Raw genomic sequence first — 16,529 nt, 5'->3', positions numbered from 1 at the left:
GTCTGTTTAAAGCAAATAAATATTTCATTTCATTTCATTTCATATAAAAATGCCAAAGAAATCTTTGTCGTGTTGATATCATTTACCCTTGTCTCTAAAATAAAACTGTATCTTCTCCAAAAATTATCCAATTTTAATATTTTTTTTTACAGCAAGCTAAACAGCGACTGTTTCCACGAGCGCTATGACGCTCGTGGCACTTTTAGTTGCAATGCGCACGAGCGAGATGGCGCTCGTCGGCACTCAAAGGGTTAAAAATGAAATCATTAATGTCAACAGGCTAAAAATTAACAAAAGTTAGTTACCGAAATGAGGAGGCAATTTTTCTATGCTTGGCCAGAGATCTGTTCGCATCCGCCTCTGACACTTGGTTCATCTCGACCACAAGCTGCGACAGGAGTTGTACTCCCACTGTGCACATGTCCGCTGGACCCTGGACGGACAGAATTATTTCTTACTAGCTGTTACCCACTGCTTTTAATCAATATATTACATATTCTTAAAACTACTATTGGATATAACCAATTAAGCAAATTAGGAAGCTCATTCTTTTTAAAGTCAATTAAAAAGTATATGTACCTGCAGAAAGCTGGTGATGTCATTCATCACACTGTGGAAGACGTACTCCTCCTTGATCACGTCAAACCAGCCGAGCTTCGTGATCCGCGCGAACAGGGACACTAGTGACTGGAAACAGAAAAAAATAATTTCGATGACTTACTGGAGCCCCGTCAACGTATACCATTAACACAGGCGGGGCTACCGTTCCATTATCCATTGAAAAAAAAAATACCTGTATGACGAAGTTGGCGAGTTTGGGCCGCGTGGCGAGATAGTTGAGCACATAGTTCCTTATGTCGAGACGTTGCTGCACCGACAGGCTCGTTGTCGACCTGGACAGTTATTGTAATCATGTTTGTTTTTGTATCAATGTTTGTTTGTTTGTTACCTCGATAATGCCTTTACAGCTTTACAATTTATTTGGGATGAAGAAGGATCATAAACTTCCAATTTACCTGGTGAATCAATGTCAAAATTATAGCTAGTCATCATCTTTTAAATGTAAAAGATTTGTTTATATATTAAATTTTATATATATATATATATATATATATATATATATATATATATATATATATATATAAACAAATATCAACTTTAATTGTGGCAAACCCAGTAATTTTGATTTAAAGAGTTTCATTATAATATGTTATACATATTATACATATGTATTATATATATATTGTTATGTTATATATATATTGTTATTGCTATGTTGCGTTGGTTTGGTCATTTGGAGAGGATGGATGAAAGAAGAATTACGAGAGATTTATCGAGCAAGAATGAATGGAGATGTCGGTAGGGGGTCGCCCTAGACGGACGTATGTTGACCAAATAGGCGACGTGCTGAAGAAGGGCCAAATTAAAAGTACCCGTAACCGGCGAGCGTATATATATATATATATATATACACAATGAATTTAAAATTAAATTCAAATAACGTTGGATACGTTAAATAGTCATACATATTCGGGGTAATTGGAAATGTAGTAAATAATATGGTATAGGCTCGTACATACCTGCTGATCAACTTGGAGAGCGTGGTGGCGGCCAGCAGCTGTGAGTAGCTGGAGTCTGCCCGCTCCAGTAGGGCCTGGCATTTGCTTAGCGTATCTGGAGATTCCTGTAACATATCAAGTGGCAATAATAATTACAAATTACTTTTACCAGAGGGAGATTTTGTACAAAACTCATTTGCCTGAGTACCTCTGTTCCATTCGTGTTTCTACCGTGAAGCAGTTGTGTTTGCACGGCTGCGTTTCGAGTTGAAGGGTGGGATATGGCGTGAATTTACAGGGTACAGAGGAATAACACCCGAGTCTCCAGGGGTGGGTAATATATAGCAATATCTGTATATTTTATATGTTGTTATAATATCTATATACTGGGTCCAATAACGAATACGTTAAAAATCTGTTATCCAAAAAATAATATTGGATAACAGACTTTTAACATATTCGAAAATAGATATCCAACCGATATGGGCGATATCGGAATGGGTGATGATCTTTCCGCCATCAATGTCCAGAAGAGTCCAATATTCAGATAAAAAATTGGTGTCTACATTACCCGTGCTTAGTCGATAAGGGGCTGATCCTTTGGAATCTAAATCGGTTTCACAGAGGTCGACATAAACCAAAACTGATTTTGGGAGTCGACATAGTCTAAGAATGTACTCCTATTAATTAACGCAAGTTCTTAATTAATTTTTTTTATTTTTCCTTTACGATAAAAATAAAGTATTTTTACGTAATGTGTTCACCCTGATCATCATTTCAGCCGTTAACTGTCCACTGCTGAACATAAGACTCCCCCTTGGGGGGTTTTGCCAGTAGTTGCCACGCTTGGCAGGCGAACTGGCAACCGCAGTTAAGCTTTATAAATGTTTACTGAGGGATGGCGTTGGCCATCCCTCGCTCTCGAAAGTGGGAGGGGGTTCAGAAAAGTCACGAAATATCACGGGGGGGGGGGGGGGTTGAGATATTACGTGTATTTATCTGACTCGCTAGATGGTTATCCACTTGTTAGTGTTGAAAAAGTCTCGCTAATCCGTGGTCCGAGGACAGTATCCATTGAATATATTCATGTACCAGTATTTAATTATATATTTTTTGCATCAATACACATTATTTTTATGCCAGTTAGAAATAAACTGCAACCTTAATATCTATTTGGACATTTTTATCACGGTACTTAATTTTCCAGAATTAAATTACATTATAATTTGTATTTAAAGATAATATTCTGAATATTTTTTTTTTTTATATTTTGTACAGTACCAAAAAATACACATAATTTTGGGGAGGAGGGAGAGGTAGTCTAAAACCTCACCACGTATCACCAGCCCCCTCCCCCCCTGGTTATAAAGATGCTAAAAAACATCAAGTGATTAATGGACGATCCCTATGTCTATGGTAATCGTCCATCACATACCTGGAATGCGACGACCGCTTTCTCAGCCTGATCCCGGACATTCGGGTCTTGTGATTCGTATAGCTGCTTACACAGCACCTCTATTTGTATCACCTCCTATGAATTAAATTAAAAAAAAAAATTAGATTTTGTTCACAAATAAAAATAAAACAGATTTCAATGACATTAGAATTACGATTTTCTGAATAAAATAAAAGCAGGAATATTCCGTATAATTGAAAATCTGGAGAATTGATTTTAAAGTCAATTCAAACAATAATTAACTTTAAATATTTTTTTGTGTTGTGCTGGAGAAGAATGGAGAAAATTAGCTGGAGGGATCGAATTAGCAATGAGGAGGTCCTACTCAGGATTAAGGAAAAGAGACCTTTTTTTGTGTTGTGCTGGAGAAGAATGGAGAAAATGAGCTGAAGGGATCGAATTAGCAATGAGGAGGTCCTACTCAGGGTTAAGGAAAAGAGACATTTTTTTGTGCTGTGCTGGAGAAGAATGGAGAAAATTAGCTGCAGGGATCAAATTAGCAATAGGGTCCTGCTTAGAGTTAAGGAAAAGAGACAACTTATTAGAACTATTGAGGACAGAAGGGGAAAAATGTTGTGACACTTGATACGACACGACGAACTTATGAACATTGTAATAGAAGGTAAGATAGAAAGGAGGGGAAGAGGGAGACCGAGACATAGTTACATCAGGCAGATCAAGGAAGGAGTTGGTGTCGTGTCGTGTCGTATCAAGAGGTGAAGAGACTCGCTGAAAATCGTAGTGAGTGGCAAGAGCTCCAACGAAAAGAGTGCAGCTCTTAAATAGGATAGATAGAGATAGGATATTTTTTTATTATGGTAAGTGGTTTAGATACGTCATTTAAACGATACGATTTACATATGTAGACATATACAGTTATTTTTTATTGTATTATACATATATTCAATTTTTACGGGGTATAGTTTAGTTTATCTTTAGCTGTACGGTTTTTACTCTTGTACATTCTACAGTTTTCTTTCACTTTTTTTTTATACAACTTAGAATGGCAAACAAGCTGACGGCCCACCTGATGGAAAGTGGTAACTGTCGCCTATAGACATGAGCAGTACCATGGACATAACAGAGTTATAGAGAGACTGTTTCGCCCATGATACCACCCATGCGTTGCCATTCCTGAGGACTCAGGTGTTATTATTCTGTACCCTGTAAATTCACTGCCATTTGCCACCCTTCAAACCGAAACACAGTCATGCAAACATAACTGCTTCACGGTTGAAACACGAATGTAAGTCGTATATAAAAAAAAGCAACTAAAGTGAATGAATAACACAATACTGCGAAATAATTTAGACACTGAGTGATATCTAAAGTAAATAATACAGCACTGCACAGTGTGACCCGGGGGGAGAGGATGTTTGGCTTATAGAGATGTTCAAATAAGTGGGGGTTTGCATTATCGAGGTCCTATTGTACTTTTATTTGCAATCAACAACACAGAATGTAAAAGAACCCAAGCAATAGATGTAACATAGTGGTTCATAACTGATGGTCCCTGGAGACAATCTAAGCAGTCCACAAAGCCATCCGAAAAAGATTAATCGAGTAACAACAAGTCGACACAACAACAATAATGTGTAGTTTGTATTATTCTTTGTGTATACATGTCTTATGTGTTTATACAATGTATGCAGATCGTATAACTGCCTATTTTTATTTTTAAAATAACATACAATTTACATGAAAAGGTTTTGCTGGAAGAAATCTCTTATTAGAGATAAGCTCGCCTTTGTACATTATGTTTATAATGAATTGTGGTTAATATTATATTTTGTGTACAATAAAGAATAAAGGACATGTGGCGCATGTTCCGCTACAATTTTAACAATAAATGTGTGGGTGTTTATTTATTTATTTATTCATCAGTACAAATATGTGTACATGGCGGACTTAATGCTAAAAGCATTCTCTCCCTGTCAACCACAGGGAAGTGTCAGAATACTCGAATGCGGTACTAGTAATTATTGATATACATACATACTTAAATTACATATATAAAGGAATAAATATATATGAATAACAAATATATTTACACATTATTTCATTTATAGATAAAAGATATAGAGAATAGATAGAGGATCCTTTTAATTATTTGGGTTCAAACAATTGCTGGTCCATGGCAAGACATAAATATTATCAAATGGCCCCTCATCACTTAAAGATTACCACTGATGTAACAGAATTGACGGAGTGTTTATTATTATTTTTTATACTTTTTTTTTATTGAGAGAAACTTACAACTATAAGAACACTTAACAGACAGACCCTGTAGATTTACAATTTTCCACTGTATCAAGGCGAATGTTTTACAGCATAATATAGCATAGCTTAAAAAATACTAAACACTTAAAAAAAATACTATTACGAAATGTTATAAGAAATATAATTAATAATAATAAAGTTTTATTGCAGTTATAGTGCTTGAAAATCCATATCCATTCATGTTTATTTAATTCTCCTAAAAAATCCTCGGAAACTAAGAAAGACAGAGCAGATTCGACACAACTGTTGAACGATAATAATTAAATATGTATGAAAACGGTAAGCCAATTAAAACCTACCACATATAGTTAATGACAATTGATATTAGGTACAGTTTAGATGATTAATGAGTGGGTGAACACAAACTAAACATCATTAAAATCATTGACTGAATAATTTCTGATGATTTCTGTTATATAATTACTGATACTGTTAAATATATCCATTTCATTATCCCTACTAATTCATTATTAAAAATAGTAGGAGCTCATTCTCTAAAAGAAATTTTTTCTTTCTTACTGGAATCTGTCTTGAATATATCTCTCAATTATACATCTATGTTTTAATGTAAAAATTCCTGATTTGTAACTATTGTAACCTATTCATGAATTCTTTACATTACATAATTTTTATTAAAAAAAAACAGGATATTAGCTTGTTTTGTTTAAAAACTGCCACAGTAAAAAAAACTCATATATTACTTTCTACAAGTAAATAAATAAATACTGAATTACACTTGATTTAAGACTTGTATAAATATAATCATATATTACAGTCTATATATATCCTTATAGTAATTTATTGATAAGATTTATTAATCTTATTAGTTTAATAATTGGAGACAATATAATATATATATATATATATATAAAAAATTATTTCTCGTATTTCAAATGGTTGAAATGGCCTAACCAAAAATTATTTAAAATGGACAAACAAAGGTGCAGAGTATTATCTAGTGAACAAAAAATACCTAACTATAAGAAAAGATTTATAAAGAAAATATTTATGTAGGAATTTTAATACTGACAAACTGTTTCGTGCATAAGACAGGGACAGCAAAGCCCGAGGCAGTAGGCAACAACTTTCTCTCGAAATGTCAATATGTGTAAATACAACATAATATAACCAAAAAGCCGGCTAAAATAACATATAGGTATTAGCATTATAGCATATTATTACGCATTAAATTTAAATACGAACTAAATAGTAAATATTATTAAAGAATATTTCTTATTAATGGGACCTGTTCCACTCGACCAGCGAAATGATTATGAAAAATCAGCGAAAATATGAAAGTAACCTATATATCCTTGTTGTTGATACATCAACTATCTTATAAGGATATATCGTTTTTAATGGCTCACCATAATTCAGTTAACATCGTACAGAAATCATAATATTTTGATACTCACCTGTTCTTCAGCCATTTTTGTTATTTTCTTGCATTTGAAATGACGTTTCGTTTTATGTTTTTTGTTATAAGTAATGTACTGTTTCTATGTAATTTTAAGGAATAATATTAAAAATCACTTTATTGTAACTGTAAGGAAAATAGGAAAGGCTTGCTAATTTTTTTTGTAAAACTAATATAATATAGGTTTTTAAACAGCATATTTGAGTGATTTTTAATATGTCTGAAAATGAAATACTTAAATCTGCCTGTAATGAAACACTAAACTCATTAAGTGCGGTCCTGGGAAATATAAACTTCATTGGATTATTTTAGATACAGTTCAAGAAAAAGGTTTATTTAATAGACTGAAGGTTTGTTCGAATTTTTATTTTTTATGATGAAATAAATTTCTTTAGTAAATTTTTATCAATTATACGAAATTTATTTCAGCAAATACTTATTTTTTTTTCTTTCGTTTACACGACTATTTAATTTAAAGATACAACATAAGAAATAGTTGTCAAAACACGTAAATAATTACTGGCAGAAAAAAAAATTAGACTTTTAACAGACATGAATTATTTATGAAGAAAAGATCGTAGAACAAAAGTTTTTTGATAAATTTTCTCGTAATTTTGGATTCATTGTAAAAATGTAGCTTTATTTTCGCTGATTATCTTTAATCAAATTAATCTGTGTCTAAGATAATGATAAGAATAACATTAACAAAACTAAAGAGTGTGTGCTCGCCACATATTTTGTGGAACGAACCATGGATTAATCCTAGTAAAGTCGAAAAATGTGAGTATATCATTGTCTTTCTTAACATTTATTATTAATTTAAATATTTAACTAACATTCCGGTCATGGAAACATCTTTAACAAATGACGGCGATAGACTCGCAAATCGATCGACAAGCAAAGTAAGATTTAAATAATTGCTCAATGAAATGTGTGTGGTATATTGTGTGTTACGTACCACATTTTTTATACTATTACTAGCTGACTCAGCTAACGTTGTTTTACCATATACGTTATTTCGAGAATTATACATGAAAATTTATCCTACTACAATTATTATATTCGATTACCATCTTGCAAGCCTATTGCTATATAAAAATCGTGATTAAAAAACAGGGGTTGATCGTAGAAGCGTGAAAATTTGAATTTGTATGTATTTTTCAATGCTAAATCATAATAAAATAAAAATAAAATATTTTGTCAAAAAATTAAAAAATATATTTATGTGTGGATCACCCTTATCATTGAGAGGTATGAAAAATAGATGTTGGCCGATTCTCAGAACTACCCAATATGCACACAAAATTTCATAAATATCGGTAAAGCCGTTTCGGAGGAGTTTGGTAACAAACACCGCGACACGAGAATTTTATATTTTATATATTAGATTGTAGCAAATAAGCATACGGCCCGTCTGATGGTAAACGGGGTTACTATAGCCTGAGAGCGTCTGTAATATCAGGGATGCCAAGCGCGCGTTGCCGATACTTAAGAAACTTAATTGCGCCCATTTTGAAAAACTCCGTGCTATAATCTCTAGAAAAAACCTCAGCAGGAAGATCATTCCACAGCCTAAATGTTCGCTGGAGGAAGCTCCTCTGAAACCACACTATGTGTGAACTTTATGCATCGACAAATCATTGGGCCCTCATTGGCAATATAGTCTATAAGTTCGACTTCCACGCGGTCTCTAAAAATGGCCTAAATGACCTGATATGACTTCATTGGTGGAGAGAGGACTGTTAATAATGAAGATTAGTAGCTCTATTGCTAGCAATATTCCCTGTCAGGTCGACCTTTTTTAGGTTCCCCCTGGAAACTATCGTGTTCTGTTTTAAGTTAATTTATCACCATGGGCTAACTAGCCTGCCTTTTCATTCTCACCTATCATCCCTCACTAGTGCCTCACTAACGTATGCCGTTAGCGCTGGCGAGGTTACCATTCCCTTATCATCCATTAAAAAAAAAATTTCATCCTTTTCATCTGTTATTGTTACCGCCCCAGCGAAAACTGAGATTACAATTCTATAATAATTTATGAAGACTATTGCTATATTATTTGACACATCATGACAACGCCATAATTCAATGAAAAAAGGCGAAAAAAGTCCATACAAGAAATGTCATAATTACAATTTAATTAAAGAAATTAAAAATATTTTATAAAAGATGGCTTTTCTCGTTTTTTTAGTGTCTGCGAGCGTGCTAAGCAAACGGGAGAGTACAGTATCTGGTAATGATGAAGGGGAATGTGAGAAATGCAAGCGTATCATTGAACTCATATTTGCACCGAATAAATCAGATATAGACAAAGCTACAATAGAAGCCAATGCGTTAAATCATGGACTAAAACAAGAACAACTAACTGAAATAATCACGCACGATGAAAACGTGAATGACGAGACTGCTTGTGAAAAATGCAACAGAATAATAAATGAAGTATTTGCTGAAAGAAAATTTGAAAGTAACAGTAAAAAAGATATCACGGAACATGCGACTTATAAGCCCATTGATAATATCAAACTACAATCAACCACGGCTAAAGAAACTGAGGAAAAACTTGCACAAAAAATTGAAGTCATCGATGAGATGCCATTAGTTGAAGCTGCTAGGCCTGCAATTGAAGGATTCAGTGCACCTCCAAAAGTTCTAGGTAACATAGTAGAGGCGATTACAGTAAATTATTCTGCTAACGACTTAAATTCTAATGATACAAAACACACTATTACAAGCCTTATTTCTCAAGATACTCTCGATGAATTAGCAAAACGTTGTCTCGATACACCAAACAGTCAAATTGACGATCGAATTTTAAGAGAAATGGGAAACCTTGGTATTCCTCAGACCACGAACAGAGAATCAAATATACATACAGTAGACCAAGAAGTAATGCAAATGGATATCTTGGAGAAACCTGTTCAAAACTCTGAGATTGAATTAGAAATTCGAGTACTAGAGAAAAATCCCGTACACGCAACTAAAACGTACAGTATTTTTGAATCGAATTTCGACTCTGAAAAAAAGACAACTGGACGACACGTGAATATCCTTTATCCTACTCAACGAGATAATGTAGAAGAAGATTGCAGTCATTTAGAAGCCGAAGGATCTAAGGATTGCAATGAACTGGAGGAAATAGATACTACATCTACACGACCAAATATTAAAACACTCTCTAATGATAAGAATTCAGAGAAAGAGGGAATCTCATTTAATGACCATAATTTTTCATCAATAAGTAATAAAATATTTAATTGTTATGTACCGCCTGCAGAAAAAACAATTACACTACTACATTCAATGGAAAATAATCAAACAAATTCTATGGTTAATTATACCTCGCCAGATGATTATTCAGAGTTAATAAAAAATTTAAAAGCACATGAAAAATTAAAAGCTAAACGGGAATCAATCCAAAAGCTAGAACGCGAAGGTATAACTCCGCAGAACAATCCTCCAACATCATCTGAAAGTGATCCAACTCAAATAGATCCAAGATATTCTTGTCAACATGAAGATTTGCATTTTTTAAAACGTACTACTGAAGAATGTGCCGATATCCCTTTAAAACAAGAAAGAATAAAACCTCATCATTTAAAAGAGGAACCTTTATTTATTGACAAAGAATTTTCTTCGCATACTGAACCTGCTATTATGATAAAAGAATGCACTGAAACTATTTCATCTAAAGAAGATGGAGGCGATATTATTAATGAAGAAAAACTATTACCTCATCATTTGTTGAGTGAATTATCAATTCTTCCCAGAGACATTAAGCTTGTTCCACAAACTGAAGTAAATGATTCATGTGAATCTGAAGATTATACTATGAAACTGGAGAGAACTCAACCACATTACTTAAGAGACAATCCTATAGTTACTTCCAAGGAATTTAGTCCATTTACCGCACCATCTATATTAATAAAAGAAGATATTCATCTGCAAGTAACGGAAACATCTCCATATAAGTTGCATCTCGAATATAACACTGGAAAAAATTATCAAAAATATTTTGTAAATAATAAAGACATCATTTCTGACAAGAATGCCCCTGAGAAAGTGGCTCCGCCTACGAAAGAGTCAAAAGAACGAGATTATTTTGACACGACACCTATGCCAGAAGATAATGGCATACTTGTTGATTCATATAACAAGAGATCAATGGCATTTGCTAAAGGGAATCATGTCTGCGATACGCTTGCACCTGGAAAAATTGAAAATGAAATTAAACAACCAGTAACACCAAGTTGCAAGCATTCAGATGACGCTATGATAAATATAATGTCTTCTAGTGAGATGCGTCATATAACAGAGAACGAATATTCTGAACCAGTGATATGCGCAGAGACTAGACGTCTTAGTGGATTTGAATCGAATATAAATGAACCATTAGAACGTAATCAGACTCATGAGCAGTTATTATGTACTACAGTTCAGCCTGAATCGTTAGTCAAATCAGGTTCAGACAAAGAAAACATGAAATCCAATAAAAGCGAAGTACAAGAAATTGGAGCAAAACCTGAATTAAAATTGGACACAGATCAAATATCAATGAAGGAATTGTTGAAACGAGTGAGAGAGCGTAATCGGCTTGAGTTCTGTCGGGATTTCGTTCTTAAAACTGAAGCTACACAAGTGGAACCCTTTTACGGGAAATGTAGGCAGCCAAAAAAGCCCTGCCCACCTCCAGCGCCAGTATGCCCACCAAAAGATCCTTGCCCGCCTCCTCTGTGCCCTCCACCAGAACCACCTTGTCCAAAACCTTGTAAGCCAGTATGCCCCGATCCTTGTGCGCCAGCTAAGCCCAGTTGCCCGCCACCCAAAAAGAGTCCGTGTGGGAGATTCAAAAAGCAAAAATTTAAGCAAATCAGTGACACTTTAACCGTTCTTTTCTCTTTGGGCCCTAAACTGAGCATACCCCATTACAAAAACACTACAATTAGCAACAAATCTTCAGAATCTTCAAAATCTTTGGTAACAAAAGATATAATTACGAAATTGAACTCTTTAGGCATTTTTTTGCAAGCGGATTATCTCCAAGGTCAGTTTGATGCATTTGAAAATGAATCAATGAAGTCACCTGATATAACTTCGAAATATGTCATTTACGTGAGAGGTTACGAGCCCTGGGTGCCTATACCTTCGTGGCTGATACCAGAAAAAGAGAAGAAACAGAAGTTTGTCTGCCCTAAAGAAGGTTGCAAGCAGATCCCACCACCTCGATTGAGTCAACCCTGCAAAGAGAACCCTTGCGCAAACCTCCCTAAACGCTCATTTTCCATAATCGACGTAATATCTAGAGAAATAGGCAAAAAATATATATTCGATGTTAAAAACTTATAACAATGTTTGTGGCTGGTAAACAACGAAAATAAACTAAACTGTTTTTTAATGTTTTCCATATAAGATCCCGTGTCACAGTGTTCGTTCAAGCTAATCTCCAAAACTACCAACTGATTTTAATGAAATTTTGATAAATACAATAGTTTATTCCAACCTGAGAGGTAGGCTTTGTTATCGAAATAAGAGAAACAAACTTAAAAATGTATCAAATAGGAACAAACAAAGGTTGAATAAAATCCAATAGATGGCGCTAGAAAGAAAAATAACGATTGTCCAGTTCCTTTGGTCGAGTCAATTAGTCACTTTATATATTTAACATCATGTTTAATAATCCTTAATATTATAGATAGATAGATAGATACTCCTTATTGTTTCCTCCAAAAGATTACTTATTATAAATATAAACAATTACAAGAAATAATCACAGTGAGAAAACAATGGGCGACCTTATCGCTAAGAGCGATCTCTTCCAGGCAACCTTTGGATTGAGAGGTGTAATTATAAACAATTTGATCGGAGGCACGATGAAATTCTATTATTTCTTAATACAGAGATATGATACATGTAATAATGTAAAATATATATCTCTACTATATTATATATACTATTATATATATATATATATATATATATATATATATATATATATATATACATACATACATTTATTTTGACTTAAAAAATAAACTTAAAAACCGATTTTGATAGTTTCTATAGGACCCATTTGTTAGTATATCTTTTCAGATAAAAAAATCCAAGACAGATCACAACCAACGTGTGTGTGTGTGTGTGTGTGTGTTTTATAGGTGACCAACATAAAAAATACGGGGGGGGAAAGGGATTGTTAGTAATGTAGACTGAGAATCCCATTGCTAGCAATATACCCAACCAATTCGACCTCCTCGCGGCTCCCCTGGAAACTATCATGGTTAATTCCTGATGAATTCATCATGATGGGCTAACTGGCCTGTTTTTATTCTTATCTATCACCCTTCACTGGTGCTCCGCCAGCGTATCCTGTTAGCGCAGGCGGGGTTACCATATCATTTTCACCCATAAAAAAAAACATAAAAAATATAATCGATACAAGAATCTCTTTTTCACCATCAATGTCCAAGGAACCCAATAATAGATATCGGAGCTCATACTCTTGCAATATCGTATATATATATAATAACGATAGTTTCCAGGGGGAAACGCGTGGAGGTCGACCTGATAGGGTCTATTGATAGCAACGGGGACTAACCTCGCTATTACTAACAATCCCTTCCCCACTTTGTTAACTATTAGAAAATTCACAACATATTTTTGTCACATTCGTGTTTCTGCCGTGAAGTATTTGTTTGCAGTGTGTATTAAATTACAAGCTTGAGAGGCATAATACCTTAGTTCTCAGAAATAGCAACGCGAGAAGGCTATCATGGATAACACAATGTATTCTGTTATGTCCATGGTATCGTCCATGTCTATAGCTTGTTTGCCATTCTAAGTTGTATAAAAAAAACATTATTAGTAATCCCTTCCTTTCTACCTAAATAGATAGGCACTCTCACCGTAATTTTTTTTTTTTAATGGGTGATAATGGAATGGTAACCCCACCCGCGCTATCGGTATACACCGATGGGGCACCAGTGAGGGATGATAGGTGAAGGTGAAGCAGGTCAGTTAGCCCATCGTGACGAATTCAACAAGAATTGTTCACGATGGTTTCCAGGGGGAACCACGTGGAGATCGACCTGATATATTGCTAGCAATGTCGAACTCCATTGCTAACAATCCCTTTCCCCCCCACCCCCACCGTAATATTAAAAGGAAATATGGGTATTTTTTTATTTAATTAAGTGTGTAATTTTTTTAAAGCAAAGTAAACCGTTTTCGGAAATAACAATAATTTTATTACAGCACAAAATGGATTGACTTCAGTTTTTACAAGAAGTTTCTTTATGACCGAGTGGACGAAGCCGAAATTCGACGTGGCCAGACCGTACGTAATCACCAGAAGGGAAGCCCCGCGCGGTAAACCTGAGAACAAGGAAAAAACATTACATCAATTGAAAAAAATACAACAGCTCGATAAAAATACTGAACGACATTTTTGCACTGACGCTTCATCAATAATACATGAAGCGAACAAATTAATACACTGTTTACCTTGACCGCTTGTTGCTTGGTTATAAAAAAGTTAATTTTACCGCCAAAACGCATCTGCATCGTTCGTTTCGTTACCATAGAGTAGATTGATACACAGATAGTAAAAATGGGTAGTATTTGATATCTATATATTTTCTTCTGGATATTGATATCTAGACATTTCGATATAGTCTATATCAGTCCGATATCTATATTGATTACAGGCGAGTTGTTCTTTTCGATATTATATTCTGTATAACCGATATCTAATTTATCTGTTATTGGGCCAATATATGTATAGATATTGTAACTACGATATATAGATATTGCTATATATTACCCACCCTTAGTAAATAGATTTCTATCCAGTTTGGAGTAAAGAATACCCCGATTTACCAGAGCGAGACTTTGTACAAAAGTCGATTGCTTGGGTACCTCTGTTCCATTCGTGTTTCAACCGTGAAGCAGTTGTGTTTGCATGGCTGTGTTTCGGTTTGAAGGGTGGGATATAGCGTGAATTTACTGGGTACAGAAGAATAACACCTGAGTCCTCAGGAATGGCAACGCATGGGTGGTATCATGGGCGAAACAGTATACTCTGTTATGTCTATGGTACTGCTCATGTCTATAGGCGGACGGTTAATCCAGATACAAACTAAAGACAATGGCTGTTTAGGTTTATTCCTTTTGCCCTCCCTATGTATAAGGGAAAAAAATATTGGAATATAAAGATGCATTCTTATCTTAATTTCTATGTAACTTAAAATGGCGCGAATCAAATTAGGTATGTATTGTGATGTTACTGATAAATCGTATTTTTTTTTTGTGATTGTTTACTATTTTATAAATAAAAATTACGAAAGTATACGGACTTATATATACTTCTATACTATATTAACTATATATACGTACGTCCTACATATCTATACGTCTATCTCCTTTCATACTGATTTCGTATCAAATTCTTTTATCTTACATTCTTCACGACTCTGGAACGCACCCGTTGATACCATTAAGAGATTTCCGACTAAACTCTTTAAAAAAAACATTTGGATGGCAAAACCCTCTTTCACAGAGGAGGCTATGTACAGCAGTTATGTCTATGATTTTAAAAGTGTTCTCTCTGCCTACGAATTAAAACACAAATTGAGCAAGAATATTCTTATTAAGCTATCAGTGAAAATGTGAATTTAACAAAATATATATGTAAAATTTTAAAGCAAAATATCTATAGTATGCGTGACGTGCCTATAAACATTCAGAGGTCCGGCAACAAGCGACTCCTCTCGTGTTGTAAATGTTAATGGACGACGGTAGCCGCTTTCCATCAGGTGGGCTGTCTACTTGTTTGCCTCCCTGATAATAAAAAAAATAAATAAATAAAAATAAAATAAAAAAACCGGACGGTGTTCTCTACTAGTCAACCATTGGGCGAACAGAGAACTAAGTAGCCGGTGCATTATTGAATAGAGGGAACATAAAGCAATACTTGATATATTCATATAATATAAACATATAATTTGACTAATATATATACCTAATATATCTAGATAGAAAAAAAACCTCAAAATAATGGTAGGGACAATAACGGGCCGTTGTCCATTAAACAAACATTTATACACAATAGGAGCCACAGACAGCCCTCTATGTCGAGTTCGACGCCGAAGAAACGGCTGCTCACGTAATCCTGGAATATGAGCCTGTGGCCCATCAACGTTTAGAAATCCTCGGAACGGTGAGGTCGCTCCGTGAGGCCAGTGAAGAACCCAGGAAGCTTCTGCGCTTCTGGGCGGAGCTAGGTTGGCTGTACTAACCATGACTCATACGCACAACGGCCCAAATGAGAGGCTAAGTGCGGAAAACAGAGTCTTTCTTTTCTTTAGTCACATTCACATACCTAATATATTAAATTAGTAAATATGCAAGTAAAAAGTTTTTTTTTTTGTGAGAAAATCTGTAATTATTGTCTAGTAGGTATACGTTCTATCGTTTACATTACTATCCCATAAGTACACTTACTTATCTCATCAAAGAATTATAATGTACTTGACATTATAAATAAGTATGTACGGCTTAATGGAAGGGACACTTCAGTAATTAATACTTATAGAATTGTCTATCCTGACTTCAGATTAAAAAGTATACAAATTATGTTATAGCAAATTTATGGTCCTGTCCAGATTGTCTATCAACGCAGAGTTAAAACTAGTTATTTAAATCTAGAAAATTATTGATTTAAAATAGAATTAATCTGGTATAGGTTCCTGGATATTTTTTTACAACAAGGGGCAAACGAGCACGCAGCTCACCTGATAGTAAGTGACTACCGCCGCCCATGATCACC

At 34.4% G+C, this 16,529-nt stretch overlaps 2 protein-coding genes across 3 annotated transcripts in view; one reads left to right on the top strand and one right to left on the bottom strand.

Moving 5' to 3' along the window:
- The window catches only part of LOC113510123 (exportin-7-A), a 29,704-nt gene extending 22,853 nt beyond the window's left edge, over nt 1-6,851 (bottom strand). Inside the window, exons 1-6 of one of the 2 annotated variants that reach the window (XM_026893546.3) lie at nt 6,711-6,851; nt 2,995-3,090; nt 1,581-1,684; nt 794-893; nt 580-687; nt 306-433 (exon numbers count right to left, since the gene is read on the bottom strand). In XM_026893546.3, coding sequence (XP_026749347.1) covers nt 306-433; nt 580-687; nt 794-893; nt 1,581-1,684; nt 2,995-3,090; nt 6,711-6,725 — 551 coding nt within the window. In that variant the 5' untranslated portion in view covers nt 6,726-6,851. Of the gene's footprint in view, nt 1-305; nt 434-579; nt 688-793; nt 894-1,580; nt 1,685-2,994; nt 3,091-6,662; nt 6,683-6,710 lie in introns of those variants that run through there. The other variant, XM_052901263.1, reaches the window with a different exon arrangement.
- Nucleotides 6,852-7,258: 407 nt separating this feature from the next.
- On the top strand, nt 7,259-12,197 carry LOC116413162 (uncharacterized). The gene is made up of 2 exons (XM_031910659.2): nt 7,259-7,492; nt 8,904-12,197. The coding sequence occupies exons 1-2, from the start codon at nt 7,399-7,401 to the stop codon at nt 12,053-12,055; spliced, it is 3,246 nt and encodes a 1,081-aa protein (XP_031766519.2). The 5' UTR covers nt 7,259-7,398; the 3' UTR covers nt 12,056-12,197.
- Nucleotides 12,198-16,529: the final 4,332 nt, after the last annotated feature.

This window comes from Galleria mellonella, unplaced genomic scaffold, assembly GCF_026898425.1.
Source record: "Galleria mellonella isolate WM207_F2 unplaced genomic scaffold, CSIRO_AGI_GalMel_v1 utg778, whole genome shotgun sequence".
NCBI classification, from domain to species: domain Eukaryota; kingdom Metazoa; phylum Arthropoda; class Insecta; order Lepidoptera; family Pyralidae; genus Galleria; species Galleria mellonella.
The sequence above is the reverse complement of the archived record's forward strand: the minus strand, read 5'-3'. Positions and strand labels throughout refer to the sequence as shown.

Coding starts and splice junctions, on each gene's coding strand:
- LOC116413162 (XM_031910659.2), top strand. CDS start 7,399: ATGATAAGAATAACATTAACAAAACTAAAGAGTGTGTGCTCGCCACAT. Junction 7,493..8,903: donor TCCTAGTAAAGTCGAAAAAT/GTGAGTATATCA, acceptor TCGTTTTTTTAG/TGTCTGCGAGCGTGCTAAGC.